The 19,075-nt window shown below is 40.5% G+C and overlaps 1 protein-coding gene across 3 annotated transcripts in view; it reads left to right on the plus strand.

Annotated features, from left to right (window-relative positions):
• slc5a5 (solute carrier family 5 member 5) overlaps window positions 1–12,252 on the plus strand; it is a 28,991-nt gene extending 16,739 nt beyond the window's left edge. Inside the window, exons 1-15 of one of the 3 annotated variants that reach the window (XM_021573106.2) lie at window positions 1,604–1,791; window positions 5,385–5,810; window positions 6,029–6,094; window positions 6,284–6,335; window positions 6,540–6,607; window positions 6,716–6,870; window positions 6,987–7,127; window positions 8,339–8,468; window positions 8,906–8,994; window positions 9,091–9,203; window positions 9,380–9,450; window positions 9,662–9,748; window positions 10,043–10,245; window positions 10,486–10,589; window positions 11,955–12,252. In XM_021573106.2, coding sequence (XP_021428781.2) covers window positions 5,445–5,810; window positions 6,029–6,094; window positions 6,284–6,335; window positions 6,540–6,607; window positions 6,716–6,870; window positions 6,987–7,127; window positions 8,339–8,468; window positions 8,906–8,994; window positions 9,091–9,203; window positions 9,380–9,450; window positions 9,662–9,748; window positions 10,043–10,245; window positions 10,486–10,589; window positions 11,955–12,157 — 1,848 coding nt within the window. In that variant the 5' untranslated portion in view covers window positions 1,604–1,791; window positions 5,385–5,444 and the 3' untranslated portion in view covers window positions 12,158–12,252. Of the gene's footprint in view, window positions 1–1,603; window positions 1,792–5,384; window positions 5,811–6,028; window positions 6,095–6,283; window positions 6,336–6,539; window positions 6,608–6,715; window positions 6,871–6,986; window positions 7,128–8,338; window positions 8,469–8,905; window positions 8,995–9,090; window positions 9,204–9,379; window positions 9,451–9,661; window positions 9,749–10,042; window positions 10,246–10,485; window positions 10,590–11,954 lie in introns of those variants that run through there. The other 2 variants (XM_021573060.2, XM_036958559.1) reach the window with 2 other exon arrangements.
• Window positions 12,253–19,075: the final 6,823 nt, after the last annotated feature.

Genomic DNA, 19,075 nt, shown 5'->3' on the forward strand with positions numbered 1-19,075 from the left:
GCAGCAAATGGGGATCCATAATAAATACAAATGTCAACACATCCCTCAGTGCTGCAGTGAACCGCATCATAAGAGACATGCCAAATGAGAGATGTCTAAAATTTTTTAATAAAAATGGGCATCATTGATGCAATTTCAATGTTGCTTTGTGTATCACCAAATTTGCTTAAGATGATATTACTGCAACACTTCTCACTACATCCAAGTTTCTTAACATAGCTGTTTCAAAGAACTGTCAGTCAAGGCGAGCTCATGGATATAAGCTTCCCGCTCAATCAGCCTGTCTCTTCAAACAAAAGTTTTCCCACATTTTAGAGCATTTCTGTTCCCCAAAAATATTAGGTGATATTTTAGTCACTCAAAATGCTGATTTTACATGGGAATCGGAATCTTTTCGGGACCCTTTAAGGGCTTACAAAAGTCTTCAGAGTACACTTTTTTTTTTTTGTACACATTGTCGATACAACTCTGCAACCAGCTGTTTTCTCCAATATTGGATGACGTACCAGATATTTGGCAGCTGGTAAAGGGACCAATTGTGTAGGCTTGTAGGGAAGAAGCAAACAAGTCACTTAGGTATGTGTAAGTTTTTGGAGCCTTGACGGTAGCTGTTAGTCAGCCAGAGCTAGTGAAGTGATACTATATCAGGAGTCATACAATTCTCAGTTGTCAAGTGCAGCTGTATTCAGTTGGATAGTCTTCAAAGAGGCATTGCGACAACTAGTATTGTGACATAAGCTGAGTCGTGGTGTGGTGTGGTGTGTTGTATGAGTTTTCCAAGACATTTATACTGCCGGATCTCCTGTACTTTTGGTGTTCAGACCCTTTATGGCTAAACTAATATTGTGAAATGCATTCAATGGGAACTCAAGACTCCCATGTAAAGGTGATTTGTAGCATGAAACATAATTAACCTGTACTATTTGTAAAATAGGGTAACTTAAAGCTAAAGAGGAGAGTCACAAATACCACAACCTTTCTTTGTGAAATGTATTTGTAAAGCAAGTTTGTTGAATATTCTCCATTGTGTTTTGGACTTATGAAATCATAAGTGATATCATGGATGGTCAGTCCTTGCATCCCAAAGCTCTGTCTATGAATTAAAAAGTGTTTTTGTTCACAAGCTCCATCCCTCAGCTTTTTACAGAAAGGGGGCAGGGAAGATGCTTTATCTTTTTAACTACTGATTGTTGCTTTAAAGATGTCCGCATACACAAGGACATGTAATTAAATGTTTTACCTATTGATCTCTTTATGGATGTCAATTAGTATATTATGTCTGTGGATTTCAGCCTGTGTTGACTCATATGGGCATCAATAAAACTGAACTTGAATGTTTTTATAAAATCCTGAAATATTAGCACATTTTAAATGTAGGTGAAAGTGAACTGCATATGCTCAATTAAATACAATCAAGATCTAAACCAGTGTTAATTCTGATACATTTACAGTGTTTTTAACCCATCCCTTTCCCATTAGTTAATTTCAGCAGCATGACAAAGAACATTTCAACTTATTAAAATCCCTCTTATTCTAATCCTCCTGACCTGTTTTACTCTTGCTCCTCCCCCAATACCTTGTTCAACACACAAAGCACCTTCCACTCACTGTAACAGACCAAGTTTGCAGAGCCACTTTTAATGAAAGGTGCTGCTATTCTTCGTCATCACTTGGCATTCTAAAAATGTCCTAATGTCTTAGGCTATTGTCAATTGAAACTCTGCAGAAGAAGAAGGTTAGAAGGTAAAGGGTTTTCAGAGACTGGGAATTTGAGTTTTAGAGAGGACACAGGTAAGGTTATTTGAACTTTTTCAAGTTTGTCAAATTGTTTTGTGGTTTTAATCTGATCATGGATACAGGATATAATGGAATGAGTTTCCCGCTTAACCTGTATAATGGTCCCATAACCAAATGTTGGGTTATTGAGACAATATTTATGAACCCACTAAAAGTGCCAGTGTGCACAACTATGGTTTTAGAGGTAGGGGAGACAACGTGGCGGGGTCCTCCCCCAGACATTTCTTTTCCCACCATTTCCTGCATTTCTAGACAATTTTGACATGATCCATGGCACTTCTATCCAGTTATTTTTTTGAAAATCAAAAATAAGCAAAAAGGGCCACTGTCATCAAGCTAGCTAAGATATCATTATTGAACATGTTAAAGGATTGATAAAAGAACAAACTAGAGCAAAGGTAATTCAATAATCAATATTGTATTGCACCTTGAACCAAATAGCCTAACAAATGGAACTTAACGCAAAGTACAATGACTTTTGATGGTCTTTATGAAGACTTCCTCTATATCAAACAAATTTAGTCAGACAATTGTTAAAGTTTTCATGAATATATATATAGTTAGTCTTCACTTTTTCCGACTCTGTTTTGTCATTTACCCAGAAAGTAATCCATGGGGCCAAGAGAGACAGTCATCTATGGTTCAAATTTGTTTCAAAAGCCACGGCCAACTTCAGGCAATAATAGCTAAAAAACTATGGGAGTGATAGGGACTAGCTCACCATGTAAAAGTAACTTAGAACCAAGTTTTTGAGTTGATTTGGTCATGCAATTTTAAACATGGTGAGGTTGCCCCTATCTATTGTTTTTTTTTTTTGGCAGTTAGCAGTGGCTTTTGAAATGAAACAAAACAAAACTGTGGATGACAGTCTCTCCTGGCCCCATTGACTTCTTTCAGGGCACATGGACAAATTGAAGTAAAAAAATGTAAAGATCCTTTAACATTTTATTTGGTCCCTTCAAATTGAAACACTTTAGCCCCGGAACATTTAGTTTCATACCCTCAGCATATAATCAAATGATGTGCCAGAACAGGAGCTATACAGATCTTTATCTGAAGGAGTACTTCACTGATTCATGTTATTTAGGCTGCATTTTTGTGATGACATTGGCCTACTTTTGACTACTTTGATACACAAACTGTAAGTGAATGTCACAATAGTTTTGGTCCCCTAAAATGGGTGGACTATGTACAAAAAGTGCTTTAATTTCTAAACGGTTCATACAAAATGGATGAAAATACCCTCAAATTAAATCTGACAATCTGCACTTAACCTCAGTCATTGTATCATTTCAAATCCAAAGTGTTGGAGTACAGAGCCATAACAACAACACATTCACTGTCACAATACTTTTGGAGCTCTGTAAGTTCCTGGGAGTCTTCGCTTTCAGGAATGGGGTCATAATAGGTAATAACCCAAACTGCCAAATTCCCACACTGTCACGCTGGCTATAGAAGCCGTTGGTTGCGATGTCAAACTTGCCTGGCTACCCATCCACATCGCTCTGGAAACACACCATGCCCACTAACATGTCTTCTCTGCAATGAGAATAGATTTGCTTCCACCTCAACAACTTCTTGAATCGGAACACATTCAAACCGTTCTGATTGGCCTGAGAAAAAGAATCATGAACCATGCAATTTTGACTTAAGCACAAACGACTTCTAGGATTTCGGTGGTCGGTGAAGTTGTTTACACAGTAACTTATTTAGACTTGCCATAACAAAGGGGTAGAATAATTATTGACTCCGGACATTTAATAATAATAATAAAAACAATATGGGGTATTACAGTTGAATTCGGATGTTTACAGTTTAGGTTGGAGTCATTAATTCGTTTTTCAACCACTCCACAAATTTCTTGATAACAAACTATAGTTTTGGAGAGTCGGTTAGGACATCTACTTTGTGCATGACGCAAGTAATTTTTACAACAATTGTTTACAGAAAGATTATTTCACTCATAATTCACTGTATCACATTGCCAGTGGGTCAGAAGTTACATACACTAAGTTGACTGTGCCTTTAAACAGCTTGGAAAATTCCTGAAAATGATATCAGGACTTAAGAAGCTTCTGATAGGCTAATTGACATCATTTGAGTCAATTGGAGGTGTACCGGTGAATGTATTTAAAGGTCTACCGTCAAACTCAGTGCCTCTTTACTTGACATCATGGGAAATTGAAAAATCAGCAAAGACCTCAGAATTTTTTTTTGTAGACCTCCACATGTCTGGTTCATCCTTGGGAGCAACTTCCAAACACCTGAAGGCCCCACGTTCATCTGTACAAATAATAGTACGCAAGTATAAACACGCAGCCGTCATAACGCTCGGGAAGGAGGAGCGTTCTGTCTCCTAGAGATGAACGTACTTAGGTGCAAATCAATCCCAGAACAACAGCAAAGGACCTTGTGAAGATGCTGGAGGAAACGGTTACAAAAGTATCTATATCCACAGTAAAATGAGTCCTATATCAACATAACCTGAACGGCCGCTCAGCAAGGAAGAAGCCATGCTCCAAAACTGCCACAAAAAAGCCAGACTACGGTTTGCAACTGCACATGGGGACAAAGATCGTACTTTTTGGAGAAATGTGCTCTGGTCTGATGAAACAAAAATATAACTGTTTGGCCATAATGACCATTGTTATGTTTGGAGGAAAAAGGGGGAGGCTTGCAAGCCGAAGAACACCATTCCAACCGTGAAGCACGGGGGTGGCAGCATCATGATGTGGGGGTACTTTGCTGCAGGAGGGACTGGTGCCTGTCACAAAATATATGGCATCAAGAGGAAGGACAATTATGTGGATACATTGAAGCAACATCTCAAGACATCAGTCAGGAAGTTAAAGCTTGGTCGCAAATGGTTCTTCCAAATGAACAATGACCCCCAAGCATACTTCCAAAGTTGTGACAAAATGGCTTAAGGACAACAAAGTCAAGGTATTGGAGTGGCCATCACAAAGCCCTGACCTCAATCCTATAGAAAATGTGTGGGCAGAACTGAAAAAGCGCGTGTGAGCATGGAGGCCTACAAACCTGACTCAGTTACACCAGCTCTGTCAGGAGGAATGGGCCAAAATTCACCCAACTTCAAATACTAATTGAGTGTATGTAAACTTCTGACCCACTAGAAATGTGATGAAAGAAATAAATCATGAAATAAATACATTCTCTGTACTATTATTCTGACATTTCACATTCTTAAAATATAGTGGTGATCCTAACTGACCTAAAACATAGAATTCTTACTAGGACTAAATGTCAGGAAAACTGAGTATAAATGATTTTGGCTAAGGTGTATGTAAACTTCTGACTTCAACTGTCTGTATCCATTTAAAAAAAGGAACTGTATGTGTATCCATTTGGAAAAAGGAAAGGGTTGTGAATACTTTCTGAAGGCACTATATATGACTGGGACTCATTTTATCTGTAAATGTAAAGTTTCTTTCATTCAATACATTTTTCCTAGCAACCTTTTATCAGATGCACCAATTGCAGTTGAAAGGTCAAAACAGCAGTTTAAAGGTGCTGTATCATATCCTCTACGTCGTAATTTATATTCATTATGCATACATCCTATTCAGTCCCAAGAAACACCTGGAGCATCTGATTCTACCATCCAACACGACAAGGAGGACAAAGCAATGGATGGAGAACATATCCCCGAACGACCCCGACCAGGCTTTGTCCTGGCAGACTACGTCGTCTTTGCTGCCATGCTGCTCGTTTCCATGGGAATTGGGCTGTTCCAGGCCCTGAAGAAGAAACCGGGTGATGCTAAGGTGGATGACTTCTTCACCGGTGGCCGTAGTATGCCAGTCATACCCGTGGGAATGTCACTGTGTGCCAGCTTCATGTCAGCTGTCCAGGTCCTGGGAGTGCCAGCTGAAGCCTCCCTCTATGGTTTTAAGTTCCTATACATGTGCCTTGGGCAAACCATCAACTCCTGTCTGACTGCATACCTGTTCCTGCCAGTGTTCTACCGCCTTGGTATCACCAGCACCAATGAGGTTTTGTTACCCTTTACATTGACAGCATCCATAGAGATGCCATGCACATACAACACATAGCTACTAGATCTACGCAATTAAGAAATAGGGTTATGGCCTAGCAACTGTTGAACTTGAAATGTTTGTGTGTGTGGGGAAGGCAGAGGGAGGGATAGGAAGAACAGTATGTGTGGAAGGATACTGTTTTGTTACAATTACTCTTTGCTTTGCTGTCACAGTACCTCAAGATGAGATTTGGCAGAGAGATGCAGCTGCTTGGAAGTGTCCAGTTTATAGTCTCAACAGTAAGTAAGGCAAACTGATAGAGCATGCGCAAAGTCGTCCTCATATGACTTTATGCATAATGTTGAGATCAGAATGTGTACACATACATACATACATACATACATACATACATACATATTAGATATGTGTGTGTGTATAACATATACTGTCAATTAGCCATTGATTTATACTTGATCATTTCTTTCCAGCTGCTCTACACAGGAATTGTGATCTATGCTCCAGCCTTAATCCTGAGCCAAGGTATGATCTCTGGAGAAGCACAATAATGTGTATGCAACCTCCTGTATGTAATTCTTTATAAATGCATGTATGACTATAGAGACCATGAGCTGTTGTGAAGGCTTAGTAAGTGTTATAATGCTCTATACCACCTGTGTGTGTGAGATACATTATCAATGTGTTACGTACAATTGTTATTAATATGTTTTAATTATTGTATTCCAGCCACTGGGCTCAATATGTGGGCATCCCTCTTCTCAACTGGGTTCATTTGTACTTTTTACACCACATTGGTAAGACTTAGAGAACTCCTTCTCCATACTTCATAGTAAATAGACTGTATTAGCGCAGGGTGCTACTCTGAATCTATCTTATCTGTCTGTCTGTCCTCCGCACCACAGGGGGGCATGAAAGCAGTCATCTGGACAGACGTGTTCCAGATCCTGGTCATGCTCTCTGGCTTCATCGCCATCTTCGTCCAGGGCACTGTTTTGGTTGGTGGGCCAGCAATGGTTTTGGAGATTGCCAACAATGGATCACGAATTAACTTTAATGAGTAAAAAACTGCTTTTTATTCAACTAACAATATGCCTTTCAGCTATCCATTGCACAATCACCCCCAAAAATCACACTTACCATTACTACACCATCAATACCTTCTCTTTTGATCAGTTTTGACTTCGACCCAAGGAGGCGATACACATTCTGGAGCTTTACTGTTGGCGGTACGCTGTTGTGGCTGTCCATGTATGGTGTGAACCAGGCACAGGTACAACGCTACATCTCCTGCAGAACTGAGCGACAGGCCCAGTGGTGAGTGCAGACATCCACTTTCAGCAAAGCCTATGCTGGATCAGATTCTTATTTTCACATAAGATAAAGCTAAGATTAAGATCATATGCAAATTCACATTTTGTGAAATGTATTAATATATTTTTAACGCTGCCAATGAATAAAAGCAGATTCTAGATTCTTTAGACCTTCCTATATAAAAAAGAGAGGAATATAACTGTAACCAACTGGACCAGTAGTTACAGGAAATGAAATAAAATAAACTGGTAATACGCAACCCCTTGGTTTATACAGAAGCAAAGGGGAGTTCTGAAATACTAAGGAACCCTGACGCATACAGGCTATCAAATGAACGTTAAGAGAAGCACGGTGCATGTTCAATAGTTTGTTATACAGTAAGTCAAATGAGCAGTGGTGTTTTTATTATTTACAAATAAGAGCCACAAATCACAATCACTTCACACATGAAAGGCTGATTACTGATAGGAATGTTCAGAGTAATTATAACCAGAAGGATGTAATGATTCCCAAATCACTCCAGAATGACTCACTTTACTTTATAAGACGCACAGCACTTCTGTAAGAAAAATGTTCAGAATATGTTTACACAAGGGCTCTCCAACCCTGTTCCTGGAGAGCTACTCTCCTGTAGGTTTTCAATCCAACCTCCGTTGTAACTAACCTGATTCAACCAGCTGATTGTTAGAATCAGGTGTGCTAGATTAGGGTTGGAGTGAAAAAGGTACAGGACAGTAGCTCTCCAGGAATAGGGTTGGAGTGAAAAAACGTACAGGACAGTAGCTCTCCAGGAACAGGGATGGAGAGCCCTGGTTTAGACCATCACTCAAATGATGGCAGTCCAGCACAGTCCCTGTCCCAATACAAGATTAGTTGGACTAGAGGGAAGGGTGTCCATGTCTTACCCACAAGACCAGGGTCCTTATTCATAATGTGTGATCCTCGGATAACGAGTGCTGATCTAGGATCAGTTTTACCCTTTATTATATAATGAATAAGGTCAGCACTCCTACTCTGAAACTGTTTATGAATATGGGCCGTGGAAAAGATAATTTATGATAATTCAACTGTTTGGTAACAAGGAGGAACAGGACGTCTACTGATAAAACACTGTCTATTGACCAATAATATAAAACAAGGATGTTTGCTGAAAAATAATGTCCCACAAGGCTGTACTGGACTAAATGTAGATGTTTGCTTATCCTTCTCTGCAGGGCGTTGTTTGTCAACCAAGTGGGCTTGTGTCTCGTTGTAGGCAGTGCAGCCACCTGCGGCATTGTCATGTTTGCCTTGTACTCCCACTGTGACCCTTTGACGTCTGGAAAGATTGCTGCTCCAGACCAGGTAATGAGTAATGATATAACTACTACAATCTACACCAGTGGTTCCCAACTTTTGTAGCCTCAGACAAACATACCTGATTCAACTCATTGAGGGCCTGATGGTTAGTTGACAAGTTGAATCAGATGTGCTTGACAAGGACTACAATAAAATGTGTACTGTTGGGGGTATTCAGGGACCGGAGTGGTTCTAAAGGGGTGGTTCTAAAGGGGTGGTTCTAAAGGGGTGGTTCTAAAGGGGTGGTCCTAAAGGGGTGGTCCTAAAGGGGTGGTCCGAAAGTGAAATCTACATCCACTTGAGGTACCAGGAGAGCTAAAGTAAATGCACCCAATGAACTTTCACAGAATTGTAAACATTTTATTTTCTCCCTTTTTATGAAATGATTGCGCTTGTGTTAATATTTGGGTTTTCATACATTTCCCCTCTTCTCTCTTTCAAAGTATATGCCATACTTGGTGCTGGACATCTTTCAAGACCACCCTGGCTTTCCCGGACTTTTTCTGGCTTGTGCATACAGTGGCACCCTGAGGTATCCAATCCCTATCTGTAATATGCATCAAGTCATAAATCAGCATGTGACTGACACCACTGATGACATCATTGCTGGTAATTCACTGCTTTACAGTACCGCCTCCACCAGCATCAACGCTATGGCAGCTGTTACCATGGATGATCTACTGAAACCAACTCTAGCCAACATGTCACAGAAGAGGTTGATTTTAATTTCCAGAGGGCTGTGTAAGTGCAATTTTAAAGTTATATTTTTGTATTAGGTCAGCAACTCTTTCTCTAAAGTGAAAAACGCCCTAAATAGTTTGATTATTTAATAATTTGGTACAAAAACCAATGTGGTACAAAACAATGTGACCTTATCAAGCTGGAGTTGTAGCATCTAATGTGTCGCTGTGTTTTAGCTTTCATGTATGGGGCTGGATGTATCACGGTGGCTGCTCTCTCATCCTTCTTGGACTGGGGAGTTCTTCAAGTAGGTTCCTCCCTTCACCATATTACATTCCTCCTCATGTTTAAAGTCTCTGTAGGCCACGGACTCAGATCAGGTACACAAAAGGCTTTCTTATGGACACCAATACAAGTGTACCAAAATGCTGTCCTGACATACAGCCATAAGCCTTGGGGACTGAGAATAATGAAGGATTTGTCCAGTGTCACATTGTCCCTATTCTTCTCCTCCTCAGGGGTCCTTCACAGTCATGGGAGTGGTCAGTGGCCCACTTCTTGGGGCTTTCGTCCTGGGGATGTTTGTTCCCGCTAGTAACAGGCCGGTGAGTTGGACAAGATGCTGTTTGCACAATGGGAACATTTGGGAAGAGAGAGAAGATCAGCTGCTCATGTAATAAGAGTTACAGGGGTGTCCATCCATGATTATATTTTGATGCTTAGGAGGGTGCCATGATTTGATATGGGGGTATTGACCCGTACCCTTTTTCACCTTTTTAATTCTAACCCTCCATAGGAAGATTATTTGTACAGCTAATACCACAGTTTTGTTTTAGCTCATTCCAGAGAATTCCATAATGACTGATTGCCTTCAGAGATTATATTACTTTTGTCTTTAGGGCGTGTTTAGTGGCGTGGCGGTGGGCTTCTCCATCTCCTTGTGGCTGGTCATTGGATCAACTCTCCATCCTCCCAGTCTGCAGACCATGGGAGTCCTGCCCACCTATACAGATCAGTGTCCATCAAGTAACAGCACAGTCAACAGCAGCCTGGGCATGGACACACCCTCCGCCTCCACGCCGCTTCCCCTATATCAACATGGGTGAGGAAGACCTATGGAGAGACATACTAACAAATTGAGAGTAGTACCACCAGTAGAAGTAGCAAAAGTGTGTTATTATCATCAATCATATATCTCATTAAAGTGTTCATAACTCAATAACTTGTCTCTTATCTTGAATGTTGGATAGTTTACGGCCCAGATGTTCCTGGTCTGGTCATATGGTTAGGAAAGGCTCTTGGCCTTATGAGGTACGCTGACCAAGGAAACATTTCTCCACAGACGGACGAGTCTGCAGAACTTTTATTCCATGTCCTACCTCTACTTTGGTGCCGTGGGGACAATTTCAGTGGTGCTGGTTGGGGTAGCTGTGAGCTATGCAACAGGTAATAAAAGTACGATTTATTTATCATTTCCTCAATGTTTTTATCGTTTAATACCATGTCTTGACCATTCAGCTCAGACAGACATACAGTGCATTCGGAAAGTATTCAAACCCCTTGACCTTTTCCAAGTTTTGTTACATTACAGCCTTATTCTACAATTGATTCCATTTTTTTTTACCTCAACCTACACAATACCCTATAATGACAAAGCAAAAACAGTTTTTTTGCAGATTTACATAAGTATTCAGACCCTTTACTCAGTACTTTGTTGAAGCACCTTAGGCAGTGATTACAGCCTTGATTCTTCTTGGGTATGATGCTACAAGCTTAGCACACCTGTATTTGAGGAGTTTCTCATATTCTGCTCTGCATAGCCTCTCAAGCTCTGTCAGGTTGGATGGAGAGCGTCGCTGCACAGCTATTTTCAGGTTTCTCCAGAGATGTTAGATTGGGTTCAAGTCCGGGCTCTGGCTGGGCCACTCAAGGACATTCAGAGACTTGTCCCGAAGCCTCTGCTCCTTTGTCTTGGCTGTGTGCTTAGGGTCGTTGTCCTGTTGGAAGGTGAACCTTCACCTCAGTCTGAGGTCCTAACCTGCTCTAGAGCGCTTTTCTGCATATCTGCAGATATGGTTGTCCTTCTAGAAGGTTCTCCCATCTCCACAGTGGAACTCTGGAGCTCTGTCAGAGTGACCATCAGGTTCTTGGTCACCACCCCGACCAAGGCCCTTCTGCCCCGATTGCTCAGTTTGGCCAGGCAGCCAGCTCTAGGAAGAGTCTTGGTGTTTCCAAACTTATTCCATTTAAGAATGATGGAGGCTATTCTGTTCTTGGGGACCTTCCTTGCTGCAGACATTTTTTCTTACCCTGCCCCATATCTGTGCCTCGACACAATCTTGTCTCGGAGCTCTACGGACAATTCCTTCGACCTCATGGCTTGGTTGTTGCTCTGACATGCACTGTCAACTATGGGACCTTATATAGACAGGAGTGTGCCTTTCCAAATCATGTCCAATCAATTGAATTAACCACATGTGGACTCCAATCAAGTTGTAGAAACATCAAGGATGATCAATGGAAACAGAATGCACCTGAGCTCAATTTAGAATTTCACAGCAAAGGGTATGAATACTGATGTAAATAAAGTATTTAAAAAATAGATATATTTTTATAAATTAGCAAAATATTCTACAAAACTGTTTTTGCTTTGTCGTTATAGGGTATTGTGTGTAGATTGAGGAAGAAAAATGTAATTTAATCCAGAATAGGGCTGTAACCTAACAAAATGTGGAAAAATGGAAGGGGTCTGAATACTTCCTGTGTGTGTGTGTGTGTGTGTGTGTAAAATTATGTTTTCTGTTTAAACAGGACCTACCAAGAGAAATACCATTGACCCTGGCTTGCTCTGGTGGGATTTACAACAGAAAACCCTGGACAGTCAGATGGACAATCCACAGATAGTGCCTCTACACCACTTGCACAATGAAGATGTTGGTGAAAAAGAGGCCCTGAGCGCTGCGCGGAAAACTACCTTAACTCAATGTTCCCCAATAAAGTATAGAGAGCTTTGAGAGAAGAGAGGTGGACACACACACACACACACACACACACACAGTACCAGACAAAAGTTTGGACACGTACTCATTTAAGGGTTTTTCTTTATTTTACTATTTTCTACATTGTATAATAATAGTGAAGACATCAAAACTATGAAATAACACACATGGAATCATGTAGTAACCAAAAAGTGTTGAACAAATCTAAAAATATTTTTATATTCTTCAAAGTTGCCTCCCTTTGCCTTGACGACAGCTTTGCACACTCTAGACATTCTCAAAACCAGCTTCACCTGGAATGCTTTTTCAACAGTCTTGAAGGAGTTCCCACAAATGCTGAGCACTTGTTGGCTGCTTTTTCTTCACTCTATGGTCCAACTCATCCCAAACAATCTCAATTAGGTTTAGGTCGGGTGATTGTGGAGGCCAGGTCATCTGAAGCAGCACTCCATCACTCTCCTTCTTGGTCAAATAGCCCTTACACAGCCTGGAGGTATGTTGGGTTATTGTCGTGTTGAAAAACAAATGATAGTCCCACTAAGCACAAACCAGACGGGATGGTTTATCGCTGCAGAATGCAGTGGTAACCATGCTGGTTAAGTGTGCCTTGAATTCTAAATACTTTACAGACAGTGTCACCAGCAAAGCAATGTCACATCTCCATGCTTCACGGTGGAAACTACACATGTGGAGATCATCCGTTCACCTACTCTGCGTCTCACAAAGACACGGCAGTTGGAACCTCAAATTTGGACTCATCAGACCAAAGGAAAGATTGACACTGGTGTAATGTCCATTGTTTGTGTTTCTTGGCCCAAGTAAGTCTCTTCTTATTATTAGTGTCCTTTAGTAGTGGTTTCTTTGCAGCAATTCAACCATGAAGGCCTGATTCACGCAGTCTCCTCTGAACAGTTGATGTTTAGATGTGTCTATTACTTGAACTCTATGAAGCATTTATTTGTGCTGCAATATCTGAGGCTGGTAACTCTAATGAACTTATCCTCTGCAGCAGAGATAACTCTGGGTCTTCCTTTCCTGTGACGGTCCTCATGAGAGCCAGTTTCATCATAGCACTTGATGGTTTTTATCACAGCACTTGAAGAAACTTTCAAAGTTCTTTTCATTTTCCGGATTGACTGACCTCCAGGTCTAAAGTAATGATGGACTGTCATTTCTCTTTGCTTATTTGAGCTGTTCTTGCCATAATATGGACTTGGTATTTTACCAAATAGGGCTATCTTCTGTATACCACCCCTACCTTGTCACAACACAACTGATTGGCTCAAACTCATTATTTTCCACAAATTAACAAAGCACTGCCTCATGAAGCTGAGTGAGAGAATGCCAAGAGTGTGCAAAGCTGTCATCAAGGCAAAGGGTGGCTACTTTGAAGAATCTCAAACATAAAATATATTTTGGTTTTGTTTAACACTTTTTTTGGATACATGATTCCATATGTGTTATTTCATGGTTTTGAAGTCTTCACTATTATTCTACAATGTAGAAAATAGTAAAAATAAAGAAAAACCTTTGAATGAGTAGGTGTGTCAACTTTTGACTGGTACTGTATATCTCTATATCGAAAGGGACAGAAATTGTCATCCTCAGGCACAGCAGTTTAATTGAGGTTCTTCAGCAACATGTACATCATGTACAATTAGCTGAGGTAGCCAGTATATGTTCATATCATGGGTTTTGAATAGAATATTTTGGATAGGACACATGGTCTTTCATTTTAAAATGAGATTTCATTGTGGTTATATAAGGGGATATAGCAGACCTAGATAAATACTGATTTAGCTTGGAGTATGCACTTTTGGGACAGTACCGGGAAAACTAAATCAAGTGCAGCTCAACTATTTGAAAGCATTTTGACCTTGGTCTGTCATGAATTATACTATGTTACATAGTTGTAAGCAATATAACAATGTCTGACTAAACACTACAGTTTTACAGTAGCTGCCTATGTAACTACCATGCAAGTACACAGTTATAGCAACACTTAAGTAGAATGGAAATGTTTTCATTTAATTTTAGTCAGTTGGCATTCAGTTGAATGGAATCAATCAATAGAGTCAAATAAAGCTGCAGACATTTTTTTGTCATTGATCAAAGGACCTTTCACAAAGGAGTCCATTATGGTTCTGTCCACATGCCTTATCAGCTACACACACACCTGCAATTCCAACTGTGGCGATGATAAACATGAAACCCAATGAGAGCATCCCGAAACCAAAGTGTTGACGCATCATATCGCCTAGTCTCCTTTCCTCCTGATATAAGCTAAAACAAAAATCTGATATGAAAGAACTGGACAGATGAATGGACATTCCCAGCAGTTTTTTATTATAATGCCTTCACTTTCCTTCAGTGCAGATGAAAGGAGACAAGTATAGGAATCCACTTTAGACTATTGAGATGTAGCTTTATGCTCAGGGACATTCTTTGAAATCCAGGAATATAGACTGGATGATTGATTAGCAACAAAACCGACGAGTGCGCAACTACTGTATGGGGCAAAACAGACAGGATTGGCTTAGATTGTTCACAACATGTAAACTACAGTGCCTTGCGAAAGTATTCGGCCCCCTTGAACTTTGCGACCTTTTGCCACATTTCAGGCTTCAAACATAAAGATATAAAACTGTATTTTTTGTGAAGAATCAACAACAAGTGGGACACAATCATTAAGTGGAATGACATTTATTGGATATTTCAAAAAATGTTAACAAATCAAAAACTGAAAAATTGGGCGTGCAAAATTATTCAGCCCCCTTAAGTTAATACTTTGTAGCGCCACCTTTTGCTGCGATTACAGCTGTAAGTCGCTTGGGGTATGTCTCTATCAGTTTTGCACATCGAGAGACTGAAATTTTTTCCCATTCCTCCTTGCAAAACAGCTCGAGCTCAGTGAGGTTGGATGGAGAGCATTTGTGAACAGCAGTTTTCAGTTCTTTCCACAGATTCTCGATTGGATTCAGGTCTGGACTTTGACTTGGCCATTCTAACACCTGGATATGTTTATTTTTGAACCATTCCATTATAGATTTTGCTTTATGTTTTGGATCATTGTCTTGTTGGAAGACAAATCTCCGTCCCAGTCTCAGGTCTTTTGCAGACTCCATCAGGTTTTCTTCCAGAATGATCCTGTATTTGGCTCCATCCATCTTCCCATCAATTTTAACCATCTTCCCTGTCCCTGCTGAAGAAAAGCAGGCCCAAACCATGATGCTGCCACCACCATGTTTGACAGTGGGGATGGTGTGTTCAGGGTGATGAGCTGTGTTGCTTTTACGCCAAACATAACGTTTTGCATTGTTGCCAAAAAGTTCCATTTTGGTTTCATCTGACCAGAGCACCTTCTTCCACATGTTTGGTGTGTCTCCCAGGTGGCTTGTGGCAAACTTTAAACAACACTTTTTATGGATATCTTTAAGAAATGGCTTTCTTCTTGCCACTCTTCCAGAAAGGCCAGATTTGTGCAATATACGACTGATTGTTGTCCTATGGACAGAGTCTCCCACCTCAGCTGTAGATCTCTGCAGTTCATCCAGAGTGATCATGGGCCTCTTGGCTGCATCTCTGATCAGTCTTCTCCTTGTATGAGCTGAAAGTTTAGAGGGACGGCCAGGTCTTGGTAGATTTGCAGTGGTCTGATACTCCTTCCATTTCAATATTATCGCTTGCACAGTGCTCCTTGGGATGTTTAAAGCTTGGGAAATCTTTTTGTATCCAAATCCGGCTTTAAACTTCTTCACAACAGTATCTCGGACCTGCCTGGTGTGTTCCTTGTTCTTCATGATGCTCTCTGCGCTTTTAACGGACCTCTGAGACTATCACAGTGCAGGTGCATTTATACGGAGACTTGATTACACACAGGTGGATTGTATATATCATCATTAGTCATTTAGGTCAACATTGGATCATTCAGAGATCCTCACTGAACTTCTGGAGAGAGTTTGCTGCACTGAAAGTAAAGGGGCTGAATAATTTTGCACGCCCAATTTTTCAGTTTTTGATTTGTTAAAAAAGTTTGAAATATCCAATAAATGTCGTTCCACTTCATGATTGTGTCCCACTTGTTGTTGATTCTTCACAAAAATATACAGTTTTATATCTTTATGTTTGAAGCCTGAAATGTGGCAAAAGGTCGCAAAGTTCAAGGGGGCCGAATACTTTCGCAAGGCACTGTATATTTGAAAACATAAATGTGCACAGTGAGCACTTGTCTCTCAAATAAATCGGTACAATTGTTGGTTAGCTAGCTAGCAAATGTTTTTCCATATTAGCATTGATATAAAAGCCGGCTGGTCGTTCATTCTATCGGTTCAGTTGCCAGAGACGCAACCCAGTCGCTAAGTCTTTTTGTTCTGTATCTATGGACGCGACCCAGTTGTTTCTTCAAACTGTTTTATTGCCATACTGACTGGCAACGTTTTTATCCCTCGCTTGCTAGCTAGCCAACTACTGCTAACTTACAGTCACGTTCAAACTGTGCAGCCAGAATAACAGCAAAGTAGCTGCATTTGCATTTGTTTAAGCTGTTTTCTAGTGACATTTATTTGGAAACATCCATAACAATGGGCTAATGATGCACGATGACACCTGACATAGACAATGTGCTCTTTCATCACTGTTGTTCAGAGGAGCTAGCCAACAACACAGCTAACAAAATCACTTCAAACTGAAGCTCGAAAGACTGCAAACTAGCTGCATTTCTTCTAAAATGTCTTTGTATATATCCATACAAATTTGCTGATTCATGATGTTGGATTCTAGCTGGAAATATACTTACTATACTAGAAGTTAATGATTACATTGGGGTGGCAGGTAGCCTAGTGGTTAAAGCGTTGGACTAGTAACCGAAAGGTTGCAAGATCAAATCCCTGAGCTGACAAGGCAGTTAACTCACTGTTCCTAGGCTGTCATTGAAATGTTGTACTTAACTGACTTGCCTAGTTAAATAAAGGTAAAATAAAGTATAAGGAATGTATATGTTGGGGTCAATGGAGGGTGGATAAGAACTTATTATTTCTTAGGGATCCCCAACGCAGTAGCTACTCTTCCTGGGGTCCAAACACATTAAAGCACTTACAATACATATAAAACAGTACATTATTACACCACTACATATTTACAATACAAAATGTATAATACCACCATATAACAATATTACAATGATGTGTGTGTCTGTACCTTTTGTGTGTCTCTTCACAGTCCCCGCTGTTCCATAAGGTGCATTTTTACCTGTTTTTAAAACGATTTGATTTCACTGCTTGCATCAGTTACCTGATGTGGAAAAGAGTTCCATGTAGTCATGGCTCTATGTAGTACTGTGTGCTTCCCATAGTCTGCTCTGGACATGGGGATTGTGAAGAGACCTCTGGTGGCATGTCTTGTGGGGTATGCATGGGTGTCCAAGCTGTGTGCTAGTCGTTTAAAGAGACTGCTCGGTACATTCAGCTTGTCAACACTTCTTACAAAAACAGGTAGTGATGACGTCAATCTCTCTTCCACTGAGCCATGAGAGATTGACATGCATATCATTAATGCTAGCTCTCAGTGTACTTTTAAGGGCCAGCCGTGCTGCCCTGTTCTGAGCCAACTGCAATTTTTCTAAGTCCCTCTTTGTGGCACCTGACCACATTACAGAAGTCTAGGTACTACAAAACTAGGGCCTGTAGGACCTGCCTTGTTGACAGTGTTGTTAAGAAGGCAGAGAAGCTCTTTTTTATGGACAGACTTCTCCCCATCTTAGCTACTTTTGTATCAATATGTTTTGACCATGACAGTTTACAATCCAGGGTTACAACGAGCAGTTTAGTCGCTTAACTTGCTCAATGTCCACATTATTCATTATGAGATTTAGTTGAGGTTTAGGGTTTAGTGAATGATTCGTCCCAAATACAATGCTTTTAGTTTTGGAAATATTTAGGACTAACTTATTCCTTGCCACCCATTCTGAAACTAACTGTAGCTCTTTAAGTGTTGCTGTAGTAGTTGATGTGTACTGTATAGTGTTGAATCATCCTCATACATAGACTCACTGGCTTTACTCAAAGCCAGTAGTAGGTCGTTAGTGAATATTGAAAAAAGTAAGGGGCTACCGTGGGGAATTCCTGATTCTACCTGGATTATGTTGGGGAGGCTTCCATTAAAGAACACCTTCTCTGTTCTGTTAGAAAAGTAACTCTTCATCCACAATATAGTATGGGGTATAAGTGTTGTAAAATAGAATTGTATCTGGTCAAACACAATTTTTTCCAGAAGTTTACTAAGGGTTGGTAACAGGCTATTTGAGTCAGTAAAGGGGGCTTTACTATTCTTGGGTAGCGGAATTACTTTTTCTTTCCTCTAGGCCTGAGGGAACACACTTGCTAGTATACTTAAATTGAAGATGTGGCAAAATCGTCTGCTATTATCCTCAGTAATTTTACATCCAGACCCCGGTGGCTTATTATTGATATACAACAATTATTTCACCTCTTAAACACACTCTACGGAATTCAAAAGCACAACACTTATCTTTCATAATTTGGTCAGATATACTAGGATATGTAGTGTCAGCGTTTGTTGCTGGGATGTCATTCCTAAGTTTGATTGTCTTGCCAATGAAAAAGTAATTAAAGTAGTTGGTGTAATGAACACGAAGGGAGACAGAGAGATGGTTTCAAGCGCAGGGCACAGCAGGTGTTTATAGCGAAGGACCACAGGAGGAGGCAGGTAGCTGGGTCCAGGGGCAGGCAGAAGGTCATACACAGGGGTCCAAAAGGGCAACAGTACAGGCTGGGAAAAGGCTAGTAATGTAGTCTGGGAGATCAGGCAAAAACTATCATACATGGGAGGAGTAAATCACGAGGACAACCAGCGCTCTGAAAGAAGAAACCAACAATACCTTACAGTGATGGGGTGCAAAGAACTGAACTAAATAGT

Source organism: Oncorhynchus mykiss, chromosome 1 (assembly GCF_013265735.2).
Source record: "Oncorhynchus mykiss isolate Arlee chromosome 1, USDA_OmykA_1.1, whole genome shotgun sequence".
NCBI lineage: Eukaryota > Metazoa > Chordata > Actinopteri > Salmoniformes > Salmonidae > Oncorhynchus > Oncorhynchus mykiss.